General features: G+C 59.0%; 1 protein-coding gene across 1 annotated transcript in view; it reads left to right on the top strand.

The window, feature by feature from the left end:
* Nucleotides 1-3,530: 3,530 nt before the first annotated feature.
* PPARGC1B (PPARG coactivator 1 beta) overlaps nucleotides 3,531-20,687 on the top strand; it is a 40,793-nt gene continuing 23,636 nt past the window's right edge. Inside the window, exon 1 of the mRNA XM_086851576.1 lies at nucleotides 3,531-3,679. Within this exon, the coding sequence (XP_086707702.1) occupies nucleotides 3,596-3,679 (84 nt within the window). The 5' untranslated portion in view covers nucleotides 3,531-3,595. The remainder of the gene's footprint in view (nucleotides 3,680-20,687) is intronic.

The following is a 20,687-nucleotide window of genomic DNA, read 5'->3' as shown; positions in this document are numbered from 1 at the left end:
CCCAGAGGACATGAGACTTTCACTCCTTGCTGAAGCATAGCAGAGCCCCCCTGTCAGCAAGTGAGGAGGAGGAGACAGCAGCTCCCAGGTGCACACAGCTAATGAGGCACAGCAAGCGTGCAGGGAAAGCAACACTCTGTCCCTGTGCTCGTGACTCCAGGTGAAGGATAAGGCTGAGCTGAGCAGTGCTGCGGGGAAGGGAAAGCAGAGCTCGTGGAAAGGAGCCAGGCAGAGAAACTCAGCGAAACTCAGGGCATGGCACTGCCAACCGCTGTGCCCTGCGGGGAGCGGGGCCCCAGCGAGCAGCCTGCATGAATGGAGAGAGCTCCAGGGGAGGGCTCTGGGGCAGCCTGGGGACACCTTCCCCTCCAGCTGCCCCCAGCTCCCCCAGCCAGCGGCTCACAGAGCTCCTGCCAGCGCTCAGAGCCTTTCCCCGGTGCCCAGCGGGAGCGGCCACAGCGCCAGTGCCCTGCTTGGGCAGGCGGGGGCTGCGGGGAGCCGCCGCCGGCCGCGGATGTTGTAACTCGGAGGAGCCCCATTTGCCGCTGCCTCTCACTGCCCGGTCCTTACAACATTTTGCCATCCACAAACAGAGGCAGCTGCAACGTGAGAGCGAGGGCGGGCGGTCGCCGGGCCGGGGTGGCTCCTGCCCAGCCGGAGCTCATTGGCTCCTGCCCCTGTCCCACGCCTGGCCTTTGGCAGGCTCAGGGTACCTTCAAACCCTGTCCCCTCCTGACCGCTGGCCCAATGACATTACTCACTCGCTGTTGTTTTGAAAGGACATTTGCAAGCTTTTCCTGTTATATTTTACCTCGGTAATGCTATCCCCAGCCCCTCCGGGCTGAGCCTGGAGCTGCCCTGTGAGCCACAGAGCGGTGCGGCTCAGCCAGGGCTGCCAGGCTGGGGTGGGCACAGGGGGCTTAACTCTGCTCGGGAGCAGCTGGCACCTCTTTGAGTCCATAAATACAGAGAGCAGCAGAAGCTGGAGCTCTGCCCTGCTCTGAGCTCAGGGCCTGGTTGAGGAGCAAAGCGCAGAGCTGTGCTCAGGGCAGGGCGTGTGACACGGGCAATACGATGTCCCACTCACACCACGGCATTCCAGACATCACCTCTACCCACCGCAGGTGTTTCTGAGGCTGCCACATGACAGACTTCTAAGAAGGTGGAGACAACACCACTTATAACATCTTGTCCTCCTTCGCCTCTCTCCTGGTGCTTCCGAAGCCCTTTTTATGAGTGTTATTCAACCAATTCCTCCAGAAACCGCGGGGCACAGGGAAGTGGTGTGATCTCCATTTCATAGGTGAAAAGAACCAAAAGGCACAGAAAAATACTTGGACTGTGCAAAAGTCCAGAGCAGTCAGGAGCTGAAGCTGGGCAGGTTAACATCAACTTGCAGCCACGTGAGCAACTGTACTTCATCCTGCAGGATCCCACTGAAACCCAGAAGCAGCAGAAAATCCACTTGGCCAAGATGCTCCCATTGTGTCCTCTGCTCCCCTCCCAGCACAAGGGCAGCCTGACCCCAATGTCACATCCAGTTTTGCCTGCAGGGTTGGAAGATGCCCTAACCTGTCTGTTCAGAGGAGAAAAGGGGCAGTGCAGCCTGGGCTTTGCTTTCCTCATGCTCCTCCACGCCTGGGGGTGGCTGCTGTCAGGGTGGGTGTCCTGCAGGCTGTGACCACTGGAGGCTGGGAAGGGCTCATCTCCTCGGGGAGCATGAAAGGGAGGAGGAAATGTGCTTGCACATGGATCAGAAGAGAAAAGGTATTTCTGAAAAGCCCAGCTATGCACAACTTGATTTTCCAATGACGATTCTCAAGTAATTCCCACGAATGTTACTTCCTACTTGAGTGCAGCTGGTGCAAAGGAAATCACGAGATGCTCAAGTGCGAACCTCGCCTTTTGTGCAACAAATTCCTCCCAAAGGACTACTTTGGTAGTGGTGAGGTCTACCAGCCCTGCTTTTTGCTGGGATGGGGCAAACATCCCTTCTGTTCCCAGCTCATGGCGTAGCCTTCATCACTTGTATCTTCTGCAAAGAAAGGAATGCACGCCAGATCACCGCTCAGCTGGGAATTTGAGTCTTCAAGGAATTGCACATGCCCCAGAGCAAGGCAATTTCCTTCCTTGGCCCTGCTGACTGTGCTGTGCCAGCTGTGAGCTACAGCTGGGAATCCTGGCAGGGCATTCCCGGGCCCAGGCCTCCCACCCATGGGAAGAGAAGTTTCCCTGCTGGCAGGGCAGCCGGAAAAGCACCTTGGGTAAATGTTTTGGCACTTGACAACAGTAATGAGTACTGGAGCACACAGCAATGAGGAAGAATTGCTTTGCCCATCCCAAGGCCGCCCTGGCCTCCAGCTCTCATCAGTGTGACACAACAGGCGCCGTCCCTGACATCTCCCTTTGGTGCAAGGCTGGGGATCATGAGGGAAAACCCAGTGTTGCTACATTGCATGGTGTTCACAACATGTCCTGAACCAAAGGGAGGCCAGAGGGAATTAGAAGAGTAGCTGGAAACAGCTCTGCCTTTGAAACAACAGCAAAGAGAGCACGGATGGGCACTGGGCCTTTCCTGCCAGAGGAAGAAGCACTCTCTGTTCACCCCTCAGAGCCTGGCACAGAGCTGCCCACCCTGATAGCTCCACATCACTTTGCTCCATCAGCTCTTTACAGTGACCCTGCAGGTCTGTCTAGGCAGTCTGAGGGGATGCAGAAATCTGGAGCCATTAGGCTGCAGGTGTTGGCCACTTTGGTTGGTTGTGTATAAGCTAATTCAGGCTGTAGTGCCAAGCCCTGCTCTTCCCCATGTAATTGCTACGGGTAAGTAAATAGAACATTCATGAGATTTTTGGTCCCATCATTAATAATTTCTGAAAGGGCTTTTAGGATACGCCTCAAAACCCCAGACAGAAAGATGACGTGCGTGACATCAAGATGCTCACAGCGGCAGCTGAAATGAAAACAAGGGAAATCGGAAGATCTTTTGCTCCTTTTTACTGCAGTCCACTGGTCCCACTTCAGTGCAGACCCACCGAGCCTGGAAGTGGCCTCTGGCCCAACCACATCTCTCAGGGTTTATGTATCTCCACACGGGGTGATCTGGGGACTGCTGAGAGGTGCCTGGTGCTGTTGGGTGCTCTCACTTTTAAACGCTGGCAGTTTTAAGGTGTGCGCAGCAGCATTGCTCAGAGTGGGTTCCCCTGTGCGTGCGTCCCTGGGGACGGCGCTCCTTCAGGAACTGCGGGGGGCACTTCAAAACCCCCAGAGAGAGCCTGGACGTGTCCCCCGGTCTGAGACGCTGCACGCAGCGCTTCCACACCTGAACTCGGAGTGACTCGGGGGCCGCTTTGACGCGGTGGCACCTCCAAGGGACGCACAAAGCGGTGTCCCGCGAGTGTCTGCAAAACCCCCGGGGGGCTCCCTGGCAGCGCTCCCCGCCGAGGCCGGCTCCCGCAGCCGCGGGCGGGGGCTGCAGGCGGGGGCTGCGGGCGGCTCCGCCCCGGCGCTCCGCGCTCCCCGCCCCGACGGCCGCCCGGCTCCCGCCGCCGCGCCTGCTGCATGCTCGGTGCTCAGCCCCAGCCGGAGGTGGAAGATGGCGGAGCCGGGGCCGGATTGCAGCTCCCTGCTCGACGAGGATCTCTCCTCCTTCGTCTTCAGCTACCTAGCTGACAGCCAGGTAGGGAGGGCTGCTGGGGGGTTCTGCCGAGCGGGTCCCTGCTGCGGCTGGAGGGGGGGGAACGGCCAGATCCCCCCCCGCTGCTTGCCGGGGCACCCCGGGGAAGAGCCGGTGCTGCCGGAGCGGGGCCGCGGGGCTCGTCCGCAGGGTGCCCCGGGGGTGTGCGGCGCTCCGGTTCCCTGCGGAGCCGCGGGGCCGTGCGCGCCCCTCCCGGGGCTCCCGGGCGGCCGCAGCCCCGCAGCCCCGCCGGCGCTTTCAGCACCACTCGCACGTGGACTCCCGCGCCCCCCCGCTCCCCCAGCCGCCGGGGATCTGGGGGGGAGAGGGGATAAGTTGATGGGTCGATGGGTTTCGGTACAGAACCGTCCCCCCCCGGTTGTTAGGGCTCCCCCAAAGGTGGGGAGGGGGCGGCGCGGTGCGGGCGGTGGGGGGGGCTCCGCAGGGGGCTGTGCGGTGGGGGCTGACAGAGCCGGGCTGTGGGATGAGTCATGCCGAGCGTCAATTCCACGCATACGGGCTGGGATCTTGGGGGATGGAGGTTTGGGAAAGGGGGGGGGGGGGGGGGTGTGCGACAGCGACAGGGGTCTCGTTGCTGCGAGTCGCCTGCTCCAAAATGTGGATGGGCTGTGTTTTGGACGGAGCTGGGTATTAAAATCAGATTAAGGCTCCTTGGCAGCTCCGGCGGGATCACGAGAGCGAGCCGTGCTGGCTATAGGGCTCGCATGCTTTTCCATTTTGGGGGCTGCAAGAGAGGCGCTATACAATAAACCGGGCAGGAGCCGGAGCCGGGGCTGAGCCCGAGCGCGGCCGCGCATTTCGCAGCCGGCTCGATGAGGCTGCTGCAAGTGGGAAGAGTTTTCTGTAGTTATGTATCATCCCCCCGACCCTTCCCTTTCATAACCACGGATTACAAAATAGCTCTGATTGTGAAGCGAGCACATTCATCCCAAGCCTTGCTCTCTCGCCGCTTCAGCCCCGCGGTTGCAAACAGCAGGAGCGTGTGTGTGTGTGTGTGTGTGTGTGTGTGTGTGTTTGTGGGGAGCAGGACCAGGGCTTCATCCTGCCGCCGTTTGGGTTCAAAACAAACACGGGCTCGAGACGTGCTAAATCAGATTTGGCCGCGGTGCGTGTGCCAGACAGAACCAGGCAGGGCTTGCCACCAGCCAGATTGATGTAGTCCCGGCACCTCTGCTCGCATGCACCAGCGCCAGAGCGCTCCGGCTTGGCACGGGACCGGGCGGCTTCTGGGGGCAGAGCAGGGGGGAGGCAGCCCGGCTTCTTAACCAACAGCTGCTGACAGGTTGATTACAGCAGAAGGGTCAGGGAAGGTGAGAAGTGGGCCGAGATTTTGTAAGCAGTTTGTGGGGTTTTTCCATTTTATTATTGCCGGGAGAACCATCGGCTTGGCGGAGAGGAGGCTGCTTGCGTGGGACGCTGTCCCTCGGAGTGGGCTGCTTGTGTGGGATGCCATCCCCTGGAAGTACGGCAGGAAGGCTGCAGCTCCCACCAGCCCCATTGCTCCCTGAGCAGGTGAAAGTTCCTGGCTCCACTCCTCTGTAATAACCCTCCTGTTCTCCACGCCTTAACCATGACATAAAAAGCCTTTATGGTTGCAGCACGTGCCTGGAGCCCTGTTTCTCTTTTTCTTGGCTTTTTGGTCAGCATTTGATGTGCCAATCTAAGAATCTTATTCCAAAAAAGGGACTGCTAAGGGAGCGGGGGGGGAGAAAAAAAAAATCCTACGAATTGTCATCCTTCTCTGGTGCAAGCCCACCATGTTGTGAACATTCCCTGGAAAATTTGGAACTGTGAAATGGCCTGTGCTGAAATGAGACCATGTTTATGAAACGTGCTTGGCCCTGTTTTCTCTCCCTGTCCCCGGCGTGCTTTCTGCAGGAGGAGCAGCACAGGTAGCGCTGGTCCGAAGTCTGCAGGTGCAGGAGGAGAGGAGCAGCGAGGGCAGCGATGCAGCTCGCTGCAGCTCCCGTGCAGCCCCTCTGTGCTCTCCTGTCCGGCGCCTGCTTTCGATAATTCCATTTCCTCTTCTGTCCCCGCGCACGCTGAGGGGCTCGGGGCTGGGATGGGAAGAAAAGAGAAGGAAAAAAGAAGAAAAAACAGCCCCCCCTCAGCTATGATTTGCATGCATTTGCTTAAGAACAGCCTGAAGTTGTAAGCATGTGTTGTGCTTGTACCTTAACCTCTGATGAAACTGGGGGAAGGCTCCAGCCCTGGCTCTGTCACATGCTGCCTTCTAACTGGGAGCGGGAGGCGGGCCGGGCTGCCACTGACGTCTCTCCCCATTACTACTGTACGAGCCTCTGCTTACAACTGGGTTACTGACTCCTCGGTGCAGCCCCAAAGCTGCTTCCCCAAAGACCCCAGTGCTCCAGCACGAGAGCAGACTGCCCTGAGAGGCTGCGATGGCAGGAGGCCACGAGGTGATGAGTAGCAGCCGTTTCCTTCGTGGAAATTTTGAGGAACTGGGACTCTCCTGCTCTCTGGCCCATGCTCCTCCCCAGTCCTTGCTTTTTGCAGTAGGTTTTGAGAAAGGTGCAGTTGGTGCAGGTGCTTTCTCTCCAGGGGAGGAATCCTGAGCAAGGCTCTTGAGGAGATGCACGGGGAAGGCTTGACAGGGGTATCTGCATCAGTCCCTTATTCATCAGGGTTTGTGCTGAGGGTGCCTGCTAACCTCTATTTACATATCGAGGACAGCGATGATTCACGTGGTACCTGCATTGCTACAGAAAGAAAATCAGGGTTTTTCACTTGATATCTGCCTTTCTCCTGCCAACTCCTTTTTTCTTTTTTTTTTTCCCTTTTTTTTTTTTTCCAACAAAAAAAAAAAAAAGTGATTTTGTTCTGCTGTGCCTCAAAATGTGTCATTTCTGGGCCTGCTTAATCCATTTTGTGCAACTCTGCTGCTCAGAGGTATGAAGCTGGTTGTAGCTGGTTCATCTGCTGGCACCAGGCACTGGGAAGTGCCAGCCAGGCAGCTCTGCCGAGAGCACCACGGAGCAGCTCTTAGCATCCCTGCAAGAGGCTGGAGCACCGTGCTTCTTACTGCTTCCATTTGTTTAAAAATCTCAAAAAAGTGCAGTGGGGTGGGGGGGAAAATAAAAAGAAAAAACCAGGCTGCTTTCTCGGAGGGATGTTTAAAGATCACATGAACTGAAATACAATATTCCCTCTTTAACTTCCCAGCCTCCTGCTAACAGCTTAATCCATCGATGAGTGCAGGAGGCACAGTGAGCCAGTGCTGGGTTGGCATTTCTAGTGATGAAGTGGGGGTGCATCCCTAATTTCTGGTAGTCCTCACTGAGCTGACCGTTATCCTGCTTTTTCTGTGGCTTCTTCTCTCAAAGATTTGGAGTGGGTTTGGACAACAGATAGCCCAAGGGTCTGTGCAAAATGCATCCTCAGCTGCATTGCTGCAGCGTGGGTCGAAGGGCTGCTGCAGTGCCAGGGCTGGAGAAGGCTGAAGTTTCCTGGGAAGCAGGGTGGCTGTGTCCTGGTGGCTGTTACCGTGCTGGTGGCTGTCCCCACCACAGCAGAGGCTGCGGAGGCAGGTGAGCACAGCGGAGTCTGAGCTGAGCCAGGAGAGGGAAAGCAGCTGGCAGCAGCTGGAGGGAGAGCAGGGAACCTGCCCCTCAGAGCCTCCCCACACACCTGCCTGCCTTCCCCCGGGATTCTGAGCCGTGTTCCCCACCCTGGCAGTGCCCCAGGGGTGCCCCACACCGGGGGTTTTCCCCCACCTGCCTGCTGCACATCCCTGTCCCGCTCTCATGCCGTAATGGAAAGGCACCTCTCCAACAGGTGAATAATTAAGGGCTCAGTGAGGGCCTCCAGCAAAGGGAGCTTTGTGAGGGAGAGGGATCTCTCTCACATTAACCTTTCCAATGTCAAAAGCCTTTTTGTAGGGAGGAACTCCACTTACACGAGCTCTTTGGCACGGTTGGTTGTCTAATTAAAAATGCTCTGGGAATGCCCCTTCCAGCCCCAAACTGCTGTTTTTGGGGAATGGGTCCCATGTCCCTGGGGCAGGGCTGGGGACAGGGGTGCCACAGGCTGGCTCCTGGCAGATGGTTTGATGTGGTGCCAAGGGCAGGAGCGCACCAGGCTCTGAAATCCCTTTCGATGGGGCTGGGGGCTGCAGCAGAATATGGGAGCTGCAGTGCCATAGTGACAGGACAAAGAGGATGGATTCAAACTGAAGAGTAGGGTTAGAGTAGATACCAGGAAAAAATTCTTCTCTCTGAGGGTGGAGGGGCCCGGGCACAGGATGCCCAGAGCAGCTGTGGCTGCCTCTGGATCCCTGGAAGTGGCCAAGGCCAGGCTGGACAGGACCTGAGGCAACCTGGAAAGTGTCCCTGCCTATGGCAGGGGGTGGAATAGATGAGCTTTAAAGTCTCTTCCAACCCAAACAATTCTATGATCCCACGAAGGACACGATTCCCCCTGGCCAGCACGTGCCAGGAGCCTTGGGGTTGGGCATTGTGCAGGCCCAGTCTGTCCTGTTGCTGCCAAACGCCGCCACCGAAGCCACCACTCCTGTATGACCATGGCCCTGGGGAGATGGTGTCACCAGAGCGAGGGGCACCGTCCCCGTGGGGCTCTGCAGCACTGGCTGTGTCGGGGAAATGCTGTCCCCAGAGCTCCACCGGGCCCGGGCGTGTGGCACTCGCTGGCCGCCGCCGCGGAGCCGGGGCCGTGAGGGGCTGGCAGGGCCTCGGCCGCAGACACGTTTGCCGGAGGATTCGGCTTCAGGCTCCCGCAGCTGAGCCCTGCTCCATGGCAACCCGGCGCGGGCTTATATTTCTCGTGACTGCTTGGCAGCCTGAAGTGATTTAGCAGGGGGGGAACTCTGTAGGCGCCGGAGCCGCCGCCAGCGCGGCCGTGCCGCGGTGACCGCCACGCTCCAGGCCGTGTGGGGCTCCAGCTCCCGGCACAGCCCCTTCCCACACCTCAGGAGTGGGCAGCAGCCTTGAGTGCCACCACCCTCTGCTGCCTGCAGAGCCACCTTCTCACCGGTGCCTGGACAAGGATGTTCGAGTGCTTGTAGTAAGCAGCCAGGGACTAAAGGTTGAAGTTAATGGGGCGGGTGGTCAGGTGAGGTAGTGACCTACTTCCAGGGGCACCGGCACCGTAGGCACTGGGTGATGGCCCAGCCAATGTGTTTCCCTTCCCTTATCGCTCAGCCGTTCTGCTTTTCAGCACTTTTCAGCACTTTTCCTGAACTCTGGCTCACAGATTATTATTTATCTATTTATGGAGGTTGTGGGGTTTTTTATTGTTTTTTTTTTTGTTGGTTTTTTTTTTCCTTTCAATAACGGGAGCGTCCAAGAAACGCCGAAGGACTTTGCACAGATCTGGCTGCGCTCAGGGTCTTGTCAGCCCTGTCCTTATCCAGCCCCGTCTCGCTGCACTTCCCCACGTGGAGCCAACAGCCAAAGCCGAGCTGCTGCATTAAACCAGTTCACTTCTCAATTAACACAGGGAAAAGTAAAAGCTGGAAATCTCCTTTGGCCCTGGAAGATCTAGAAAGCCCCCGGGGGAAGTGTGGTATCTGCTGTGGGGGATGTGGAGAGGCTGTGACAGCCCTGGGGACAGGGCCCCATCCAGTAGCCAGAGTAACCTTTGATCTCTGCCGGCTCTGGGCAGCCATGTGGGGCTTAGGGAAAATACTTCCCTTATCTCACATCCCACTGTCCCAGGGCAAAGCAGGCTCTGGGAGCTGGGTGGGCACCCCAGCACCAGGAGCTTCCTTGGGGGAGCATGATGATGCTGAAGGGTGCCAGGAGCTTATTCCATCCGTGTCCCCTCTGTCCCCATGGCCCCCTGCCCACCCAGCAGCTGAAGAGGAGCCTGGCGATGGGGACAGAGGCTGGAGAGACCATCCAGGGCTGATGTGACACTTCTCCCCTCCCCTGGGATGAGCAGCACATGCTTTATATGGATGTTTTTGTGCTGAGGTGGCGCCTCAAGCTCTCGCAGGGACTCCAGTTGCAGGGCAGCAGCGTATCTTTACTGAGATGCATTTTCTGAATTCTTCCTGTGCGCCCTGCGGCCGCAGCCCCTCTGCTGAGCCAGGGCCAGGCCCCTCGGTTCCTGTTTCAGTTTGCTGAGTTTCACTCGGAGAGCAGAAGCTCACGCTGCTGTCACTTCTGCTCCCCGCTTTGTCTGGGGAGGCTGCGGGACCCGGTTTGTCCCCGGAGTACGGGGGGAGCACTGTGGGAAGTGTCATCCTTTCGTCCCCGCTGCCAAGAGCTGCCTTCCCCACCTATTCCCCGAGGAACCCTCATTTCCTAATTTTCATGGACGTCAAGAGCAAGGAAATCCTGTGGCGAGGCCGAGCCGGGGCTGCGGGCCCGAGCCGGGCCAGCCGGCGGGGCTGTGGGGATGGAAGGAAGCCCAGCTGCCTCTCCTCATGTTTGTTCTCCTCCCTCCCGAGCCCTGCAAGGGGGGATGTGGCTTTCACAAGTGACAGCTGGGGGACCTGGCTGTCCTGCCACGAGGTGACCCGCGGCTGGAGCAGCCCCAGCTGGCCCGGGGGGTGCAGGGGAGCTGCCGAGCAGCCTTTCTGCTCAGCCTTCCTTGCATTTTTTTTTAGGCGAGCTCCTAGGTAGGAGGGAGGCGCGTTATTATTTTTTCATGAGGAAAGTGCATGTGTAGCTGCAGGGTGCTGAGGAGGCTGCCATGACCCCCTTGCAGGGCTGGCAGGGCTGGCTTGGAGCTGGGACCAGCACTGGTCACAGCTGTGCACGTGCTGGGGTGACAGCGAGGAGCTGGAGGTGACAAACACGGCACTCACAGCTCTCCTGGAAGGATGAAGCAGGGCCAGGCTCTGGCTCTCTTTCCCCTGCAGAGGCCAGGACGGTGCCAGCACGGTGTGGTGACGCTGGTGGCCACAGTCCTGGGCTGGGAGCAGGGAGAGATCCGATACTCCCCTGGCCGGGTGTGGGATTGAGGCTGGCAGGCAGAGCTGGCCAGGGGCTGCACCTCGGTTCATGCAGGCGAGCTGCCAGTCCCCGCTCCTGCCACGCACAGCCTGCTCACCGGGCACCAGCGCCACGGGGCTGAACTTTGTCCAGCTTTAGTCCTCTGTCCTGATTTCTTGGCGCTTTCCCTGCCTCGCTGCAAATGTTTGCAACTTCCACGGCCCTTGGCTTCCAGCTAATTAGACTTTGCATTCCTGTTGGCTTCCTGCAAACCGAGGCTGCTGAGCTGCTTCCCTTTGCCCTGGGCTCAGGGACCTGCGGCTCTGCCCTTTGCCAGGTGTGTGTGGCTCAGGGCCACCTTCCCACATCTTAACGACAGGAGGATTTTCAAACCTTCCCTCGAACAGCATCAACCCCAGAGCTCTGCAGAGCTGGAGATTGAAACCACCGGCATCGTTTCTTCTTTTCAGCAGGCTTGCACACAGTCACGACCAAACCGTGCTGATAATGAAAAGGAAAGAAAAAAAAAAATCGCAATTTTTTTCTTAAAAAGGAAGTTTCTGTTTCTGTGTGGGCCCCACAGGGAGGCTGGCGCATGCGGGTTTCGAGTGCTAGAACCCATTTCCCAGGTAACAGAACTCAAGCCTGTGAGAACTGTGTGGTTTTCTCAGGCTGAAAGGTTGGATGGTATTTGAGCTGCTTTTTTTTTTTTTTTTTTCCTTGTTGCCGTGTCCTTTTAAGAAGGAATAAGTATGTCTATTTATATATATTTTGAAAATGAAAGCACGTGGTGCATGTCCCCAGAAACCCTCACGGGTACATGTTGTCACCCAGCTCTGGGGGGAACACTGCTTTGCTGGTGACCACCCCCAGCCCACCCCAGCTGAACTGGGGAGCAGCCCCAGGAGCTTGGGGTGAGCCATGCTCAGTGTGCAGGACATTGTCTTGGGAATTCTCCATGGGATCAGAGGCTTCGGGATGTGGAAGTGGATGCAGCAGGAAGGAAGTTGGTAGCTGAGAGGGGAAGCGATGTCACAGAGAGAGTTGGGACAGCATGGATGGGAAGGGCTGGAGCTGCTCACTTTATTTACTCCTGTTAACTCCTCCTGCCTGTGCTTTGAGTGGTGCTGCCTGGCCTGCCTGCAGTGCTGGCTTCTCCATTCCTCTGCCAGGACTCTGGGATGCAGAGTGGTTTCCCTGGGAAGAACCGAGGGTCTGCTTGCCCTGGCTGCCTCCTGTCAGTGTCCACCCCAGTGTCCACCAGTGCCTGCTGCCCTTCTGCCCAGAGGAGCTGGAAACCCGCCTGCACATCCAGCTGAGTCGAAAATACATGAAAGGCAGATTATCAGGGGGAGACTGTCCTCATCTCTGCCGCTCGCTTATGGCAGTGCAAGGACCTGGAAATACAGCTTTCAAGTTTCTCTCTGTATTTATGTAACCCAAACGAACTCTTTTTTGGAAAGAGCCACTCTGTCTCATTTAGATACCTAAATATAGCAGCTGCTCCGGGGGGAGGATTAGCCTTCGAGTGCCCTGGCGGGTATGGGACCTTTGTGCATGAGTGTTGTGGGGAGTTTAAACCTCATTCAGTGGGGCCTGGGGGGATTATTCCCCTTGCCATTATCAGGATGGGCTTGCAGTGTTCCAGGTCAGCAGGGGGCTCATGGCAGTGACCGACTTGGGAAGCACAAACCTGTGGAGATGTGGATTGCAGGGTTTTTCCTAAAAAAGCCTTTTGAGGCCAGGGTCCATCTATGCCCAAACACACTGTTTGTTATTGTGCCATTGCCCCCCCTTGGAGGGAGGATCTGTGCTCCAAAGCACTGAAGCAGAGCTGAGCTATGGGGTGAAACCTCCACATCCAGCCCTGCCAAAGGGCACCTCGGGGTGATCAGTCAGGGCTGTTGGAGAGGAATCACCCCCACAGCGTGGCGCTGGGTGGAAAGGCAGGGAAACACAAGGCTCCTTCTGCCCACAGGTGCACCTGAGGCAGCAAAGCCCTTGAGCACCTTTAGGGAAAGATGTGGGACCAAGCCTTTGAAATGCCAAGCTCAGGGACGCCCCACAGGTGCCGTTTCCCTTTGCCAGGGATGTTCACGGGCGTTCAGGGACACCCACCCTCCTGGGCAGCAGGGCCTGTGCGCTGGTCCGAGATGCAGGTGTTGGCAGAATCCAGGCACTGTGCACATCCCATGGACCCTCTTCTGCTTCTTCACACACACCAGAGCTCTTTGCCTGTGGAGTGAGCACGAGAGATGGGTCTGACCATGTGGTGTGGGGGGGCTCTCGTGCACCCCCTGGCACCAGCCAGGCTTGCACCTTGCACCAGGCTTTGACACAAACCGAGCTGCTCAGAGGTGCACAGGGTGACCTTTGCTTTTGTCTCGCAACACTTCCAACTGCCCTGCGGTGGGGGTGCAGTGTGTCCCTTCCAAGGAAGTGGGGAGCAGCAGTTTGCCTGTGTGTGCTGGTGTCCCAGGGACTTGGGGACACGTGCTGCAGGAGTCTCTGCAGCTGGCTCGTTTTTAAGAGTGTGGAGAGGACACCCTTGTGTTTCCCTCTGCTCCCGCCTGCTTTGCAGCACTGACACAGGAGCAGCTCCCCAGCCTGGTGCTGCTGCAGGGGCTCCGTGGGATTTGGAGACACGCAGGAGCTGCCTTGTGTGTTCTGCAGGAAAGCAGAGGGTCCCTCAGCTGTTGGAGCACTGCCCCTGCGCTTTTGGTGTTGCTTCCTTTACACACAGCTGCTCTGCCTCCCTGCACACCTCATCCCCCATCCCTGCCCCTCACTGTGCCCAGCTCAGAGCTGTGCTGGCTCCTCTGCCATCCCCCCGGGGCAGGAGCCACCTGGCCGAGCCGTGGGACCCCAGGGATGTGTCAGTGAACACCTGCGCGCTGGCTTCACACGGTGCCCTTGGACAACCTTGCGAGCCGCGGAGCGATGTCCCCTCGGCTCCCTTTGCACAGCAGGAGCGGGCAGGTCCTGTTTGGGCGATGCCCTGCTCAGGTCTGTGTTGCTGGGCCCTAGCAGGGTGCAGGTGGAACGGAGAAGGCCGTGCAGGGGAAGGGGAGAGGGCACAGCGGAGCTCCACACGGAGGGCTCGCAGTGTGCCCAGGATCCCCCAGCTCCCTGGCAGATGGCTGCAGCCCTCCCGCCCCGCTCCGAGGAATACAAATGTGCGGCAGATACGGTTACCCGGCCCCGGCAACGGTGTTGGCTTTCATCTAGATCGATATCCCTGCCGGCCTGCGTCTGCAGGAGCGCTCAGCTGGCAGCGCAGGCCTGCCCGGGAGCAGACACCTGCCGAGGCTCTGCTGCAGCCCCTGCCCGTCCGTGTGTCCGGCTGCCTCGGCGTGGAGGCAGCGCCGCTGCCGCGCTGTCCGGCTCCGTCATGCGTAAAATGTAATAAATAGGGCCATAAGCCTTTTACAAAGTCTATTTCCACTCTTGGATCCGGGATTTAATGCATGGCTGCTTAGAGAGGCTGAGGATTTCAGGGGTCAGCAAGGCTAATTGCACTGCTGGAATAAAAGGGTGCGCGGCGAGGATCCTGCGCGCCGGCAGGAGGGGGTGCCGGGGGTCCCGGCTCCCTGCCCACCACCCCGGCCCCGTGTGCTCCCTGCCAGCAGCCAGGGAATGCCACGGCCACAGGTGGCAGCTTGGCAAGGGTTGGGGTCCCCAGGGAGTGCTTTTTGGGGCTGGGGAGGCCGAGCCAGCTGGGGAGTCACATGCTGCAGGTGTTCGGTTCCCCGGTGCTCCGCGGTGTCCCTGTGTGTCTGACTAGGCACGGCTGGCTGGAGCACTTGATCTTAGATTACCTGTAAGCCAGGGAAAGCCTCTGCGGGGCCAAGGGCCAGTGAGGATCAGGGCTGTCCCGGTGCCAGCTCAGCCCTGGCATGCAGCATCTCCTTCAGCTGCAGAGAGTAGCTGGGTACCACCCTGCCAGGCTGTGCCAGCGAGTCCCAGTGCCACAAACTGGGATGTGATGTCCTGCTGCCGGGGAGACAGCCCCACTAGGAATGGAAATGCAGTGCGGGGGGAGAGCCTGGGGCACAGACCTGGTGGGTGCTGGGTGGCCAGCACAGGGCTGGGGTCAGGACCCGGACAGAGCTTTCCCAGAGGTGCCAGGCAGGGGCCGATGGGATGTGCAGGCTCTGAATCACCAGGACAACTGGCAGTCACACACACCCTGCGAGGCGAGGGGGACCCAGATGCCCCGAGGCTGCCGGGTCCGCGCCCCGTGCCAGCCGCTCGCTCTGGCAGGGCTGTGCCGCCGGCCACGGCAGACGGAGGACGCCAGCTCCGCTCAGTGACTCCGCTGGCTGATCCCGTCATCTCCATCTCGCGCCAAGTGCTGAAGTCGCCATGGAAACCGGCATGGCAGCAGCCTCGCCAGCATCCTCACTCGGAGCGCCCGGCCGGTGCCGCGCCGGTGGCGGGTGAGCAGCCTCGGCCACCGCTGCTTGTCCCCGTTCCTCGGGGATGCACATGGAGCCCTTCCCCGAGCTGTGGCAGGGCCCGATACAGGCTCTCCTCCATCCCGCAGAGCCTCGCAGGAAGCACAAAGCAAAAGCCCAATAGTGCCGCTATTAATAGTACCTGGTCACAAAGTTATCTTCAGCTGCACCTCTCCCACCTTCATTCAGAGCAGCCATGGCACGGGCCTGACTCGTCACCCTGCTGCTGGAGTGGCTTTGAGGAAACCCCGGCATCCCCAGGTGCCCCACTCTCCTGGGCTGCCACCGCTCACTACCTTTCCTCTGCCTGTGGAAACCTTTCCCCGTAGTGGGAAATGGAGCTGGATTTTTTTTTTTTTTTCCAGGGCTCATTTTTTTGTGGTGACCGTAACTCTGAACTCTGCTTGCCTTTTCCTCTCCTCCCACGTCGCTCCTGTGCAGCAGGGTTGTGTCTTGCCAAAGGCTTTTTCCCTGGAGCATCCCTGCTGGAAGTCCTCGCTGGGATTTTGCTTGATCAGTGGAGGAGGCAGTGCGTGAAGTTGACTATTGGGGATGGAGCATTTTCCGCTCGGATTTCAGTGGGTGTTTTCATAGGTTTCAAGCTGTGGTCCACCCTTCCCAGCATCTTTCATCTCCAGAGCTCATGCAGCTCCTGGGAGGGTGCAGGGCTTTGAAAGGGCTTTGAGGATTCAAGGGCTCATCCCACTGCTTTGAGGCAGCATCTCCCACCGTTGCCAGGGAAAGGCCTATTTCTCCTATTCTTGAACTCGGCAGTCCCTGAGTTCCTCAGGTTCCTGGGTTAATCTGTTCCTGCCTTTAATGAGCTGCCTCATTAAAGTGTTTTTCCCTAATAACCAACCCTCCGGGCTGGGTGATGTTCAGCTGCAGACAACTGGAGACCTGCAGGCTGCAGAGGGCTGTGTGTGGGGTGCAGGATGAGCACCATCCCTCTTCTCCCACATGGTGCCAAAAAGGCTGTGAAGGGAGCAGCCCAAAGCACCCCAAACCTGCCTCTTCTGGGCTCCAGCACCAGATTTACTGTACCCACAAACTACAGGGCAGGCTGAACTGGGGGTGGCACTGCCCAGCTGGCGTGCAACAAACTGGGGATACTGGAACTAACCCGTCCTGCTGCAGAGTCCTACAAAATGTTCTTACCCAGGGATGTGCAGCACTGGGGCTGTGGGACATCACCCTAGGAGCCAGACCTGTGGGTGCATGCCTGCACTCCTTGGGCTGGGAGTCATCTGCCCAGCCCTAATGAGGGGGTTTGAGCTGCTTGGTGCCTGGGAGCTGATCCGGCTGGTTTGGATAAATGGAAGTGGGAATCTCCCTCCTGAGGGCCTGCTCTGTGTGGAGGAGTGCACACACAGCTTGCAGCCGTGGCCTCCTGGGAACATCCATCCTGCAGGCATCTGTCCCAGCTGGTCCCCTTGTCCTTGGTGGCTTGCCCTGGGTGAGCAGGTGGGAGCCTTGGAGCAATGGCCACCAAGCAGAGCCTGTGGTGAGGCCACAGCCCCCATCCCCAGGCCGTGGTTTTTAGGGTGTCAATGATGCAAGGCAGGAAGGTGCCTGGTTCTGGGGCTGCTCTGTTTATATTTAGCTGACCCAGTTGCTGAGCAGGGGCTGCTGGTCCCTCCTGGTGCTGCACTTGGGGTGCTGCGAGGGAATGCAGCAGCAGCATCCAGCTGGGAGCACAGGGCTGGGCTGCATCCTGCATCCCTGCATCCCTGCATCCCTGCATCCCTGCATCCCTGCATCCCTGCATCCCTGCATCCCTGCATCCCTGCATCCCTGCATCCCTGCATCCCTGCAGCCTGCTCTGGAAGGGCTGGACTATGCTGGCACCCACTCTGCAGCCTGCCAGCCCATCAGCACCCCAGATCCCCCAGGGAAGGAGGAGCTGCTCGTGCCCCAGCAGAGGTGGAGAGGCAGCAATTGCTGCCGGAGGGAGCAGCCTGGGGTTGTGCACAGGCTGAGGCAGGATCAGGCAGTGCTCAAACCCCTTTCCTGGAGGCATCCCATGGGGTTCTCCTGCCTCTCCAGCCTCAGCTCACCCTGCCAGCATCCTGCTGCTGTCTGCGGTGGGTGCTGCCGGTGCGTGAGGGGCTTGAGGGAGCTCCTGGAAAGCGTTGGGCTGCCAAAACACATCCTCTCAGTGCCAAGCACCTGCGAGGCAGCTGCTTCCCCAGGGCAGGAAGGAGATAAAAGGAAAATCTCTTTCAAAGGCAGGGTGGCCTCCTCCCCAGGAGCAGGGCGTGTGGCCAGGATGCTTTCCCGAAAAGAGCTGCTATCCCTGCCTAGCTGCCTGTGAGGGGCTGGAGGGGACACGGTGTTCCCATCCTGATGTCCCTGTGGCTGGCTGTTTCCAGGGTGTTGTGGTTGGCACACCTGGAGAAAGGCGAGTCCCCAAGGCAGGTCAGAGCAAAGCACTTGCTGCGGAAAGGGAAATTAATTATGGGCACTTCGCTGTACTCCAAGTGACTGCAAAGGCTGATGTTTCTCCTGTTGGCTGATAAACTAATTGTAATGGCAAAACCTCAACAAAAGCCAGGCTCTTAAATGCTTTCTTAATTAATAATTCTCAATAATCACTTGACGTCAATGACCAATTAAAACTTTGGAGAAGGGAAGTTGTTGTTAAGTGCCCGGTACCTTTGCTCCTCCAGTCGCCGCAGCTCTGATGAATCCTGCAGAAAATCACCAGGAAGGCCAAGCCCGATGTTTTTAAAGGAAAACATTAAGCAGGAAAAACGTGAATATTCACGTGAGTGTCCACAGGGACAAGAGGAGGGAAGCTGAGCAGTCACTTGGCTCTGCTGCTCTCTGCTGAGCAGCCAGCAAGGGATGGCAATGCAGGTACCCAGAGGGGTGCAGGGGTGCCCCTTTCCTGCCCCTCTGGTGTGCTGAGCCTCCAGGGGCAGCACGAGTGGAAGGGCATCTTTTCAGGGAGCCCATATTCAAGGGGTCTTTAAAGCCCTGCTGAATGTCCTGTCCTGTGGTGGGTCACCTCCTTTATTTGTCATCTGCCTCCTTCTTCTCCTTCTCTTTCTCCTCCTCCTTCCCACAGCCTGTCTGAGGTCAGCATCTCCCAGGCCTGAAAGCATCACCAGCTGGATTTTACTGGGAGTTGAGTGGTACCCAATCCTTCAACTGTTAAGTGGAGCCTCTGGAAAGCTGCCATTCATCTCCCTGCAGTGCTCCTGGCTGCAGCACAGTGCTGGCAGGGTTAATGCCCTCCTCCTCCTCCTCCTCTTCCTTCTCCTCCTTCTCCTCCTGCTCTCAGCTTCACAGCCATCTTAAAACTGCTGGAGCCAGAGCTGTGCACTCCCTGCTCCCGCTCCTTTTACAGTATGGGCTGGCTGGCCAGGGAGCCCTGCATCCCTCCAACTCTTTTCCTTCTTTGGATGTGCCCTGCTCTGGCTGCCCGGGCGCTGCCTCCCTCCCACGGCACCCCGAGGGGCGATGCTCGGGGCCAGGGGCTGCCCTGGCTGGGCTCAGCAGTGCCAGGGTGAGATTTTTGCCCATGTTTCTCCAGGATGGCTCTGGGTGTGTGCCAAGGTGGATGCCAGCAGCTCCCGGGCACCGATGGCACGGAGTGAGCGCTTTATACCCTACAAATCCCTTGGCGGGCGTTAGGAAAATCCTCCTGTGGGAAGGCTGGGACAGGGGCACGGTTGGTAGCCAAAGGAGGGCGAGGAGCGTGGCACAGGGTGGGAAGGAGCTTTGTGGCACAGCATCCCATCGAGGATGGGCACGGGGCTCCTCCCAGCAGGACAGCAGCGGGGAAGAAGCAGTGGGAAGCCCTCAGAGGGCAGAGCCTCAGGCAGGCAGGCTCTGCTCCCCACCGAGCGCTTCCCCTGCCTGTCCCCCCTCCCAGCTGGGCTCGGGGGTCCCGGGGGTGTTGCTGACCCGGCCCTCTGTGTGTCAGGACAGCAGCAGCACGTGCTCCTGGCTCTGTACCCCAGTGTGGCCTCTTACCCAAATACCAGCCACTGCCCAAGGGTTTGTGCCCCTCCTGAACCGGGGGAAAGCAGGGGAAAGGCCTCTGGGGCAGAAACAGAGCGTCCCTGTGTCCCCTCTGTGCTGCTTCAGCAGATGTCAGCACAGGGAGGAGGAGGATGTCACCCGGGGACCACATCTGGGGATTTTTTGAGTTGCTGAAAGTCCGTGCATAGGATGGTGCCTGAAAAGGGAGTGAGGGGAGAAGGGGGAGCAGCCCCAAAAGGCACGGGGAGGTTTTTGGTGCTGCAGGTCCCCGTGGGTCACTGGCAGGAGCAGCCTCTCTGCAGCCCCTGTGGCAAGGGGGACACTGGGGGGGGGGCAAGGACCCGTCATTCCAAGTGGCTTTTTCATGAGCCTGGTGCAGTCCCTGTGTGGGGACAGCAGCCTGGGGTATGAGATCACTCGTGTCCCTGGACATTGGCTGCTTCTGCAGCCACCAGGATCAGTGTCCAGCCAGGGCTGCTCACAGCAGGGACTGTCACCTCTGTCCCTGCTGGGGGGATGCTCAGGGGGCTGTGTCCCCCGCTCCCAGTGCCCAGGTGTGGGAGGGTGGGTGTGGGAGGGTGCAGCAGGAGGGCCAGGCGGGTTCCCAGTCCCTTCCCAAGAGGGTGGCACGGGCACAGTGGGGACCAGGCTCCATCCCATTGCCCCCACGGAGCGTTTGCAGCCCCAGCAGACCCCAGAGCTTGTGTGAGACCCTCGGGAGGTGCTGGGAGCGGTGTGTGGGGGCAGCACTGCTGCTGCAGTGGGTCCAGCTTCTCTCCAGCAGCGGAGCTTTAATGGCTTAACCCTCTCCTGGCACCTCCCGCTCGGCTGCCGTGGGGGAAGGCTGGGGAGCTGGGGGCCGGTTCCTTTGGCCAGGGCTGTGCTGGTGGGGCAGGGGGCTGGCAGCAGGGCCGTGGCCACCCAGGGAGCCCGGTGTCCCAGCGTGAACTGGCTGGGAGCCCCGGGAGGCGGGATGGATGCCTGGAGTTCCGTCCCGCTTGGCCCCGTCTCAATGGGACTCGGTGCCAGGAGTGGGGAGATGGCTGCTGCCAGTCCCTGCAGGGCCACAGCCCAGCCTGGCTGCCTGGCCATGCAGGCCATCCCTCCTTTTCACCCTTTTCTCCCAGATGTGCTGATGGAGGCTCCCAGGCCTCCTGCCAGAGGATGGGTGCCTTTCCTGTGGCTCCCCTGCTGCCAGAACTCAGGGGTGCCTCCTCTCCCGAGCCAGCCACGGGTGCCAGTGCTCAGCCTGGCTGCACTTGCTGTCTCCCTGGCACCACAGGCAGGGCACCCTGTGCCAAGCACCCGGCTCACACCAGGATTCATTCTCTGTAGCACATCCCAGAGGGAGGGAGATGGAAGCCTGGCGCTCAATGGTACCCATGGCTCCCTGCCCCTCCTGCCTCTCTGCTCCATCTGTGGCTGGTTTGGTTGGGGAAGATCCCTGGATTTTGGCAGCAGGGAAGCCACAGGAGAGGCACCCATCCTTTGCTGAGCTGGGTACCACTCCTGCACTCAGCAGGAGCAGGGGCCCCCCTTCCCACCCAGGCAGAACCCGCTCATGCCAGCACATCTAAACCCTTATGGGATGCAGAGTCGGGGATTTAGGCTCGGTCTCATCTCTCA

This window comes from Cyanistes caeruleus, chromosome 15 (genome assembly GCF_971803275.1).
Source record: "Cyanistes caeruleus chromosome 15, bCyaCae1.hap1.1, whole genome shotgun sequence".
Classification (NCBI taxonomy): domain Eukaryota; kingdom Metazoa; phylum Chordata; class Aves; order Passeriformes; family Paridae; genus Cyanistes; species Cyanistes caeruleus.
The sequence above is the reverse complement of the archived record's forward strand: the minus strand, read 5'-3'. Positions and strand labels throughout refer to the sequence as shown.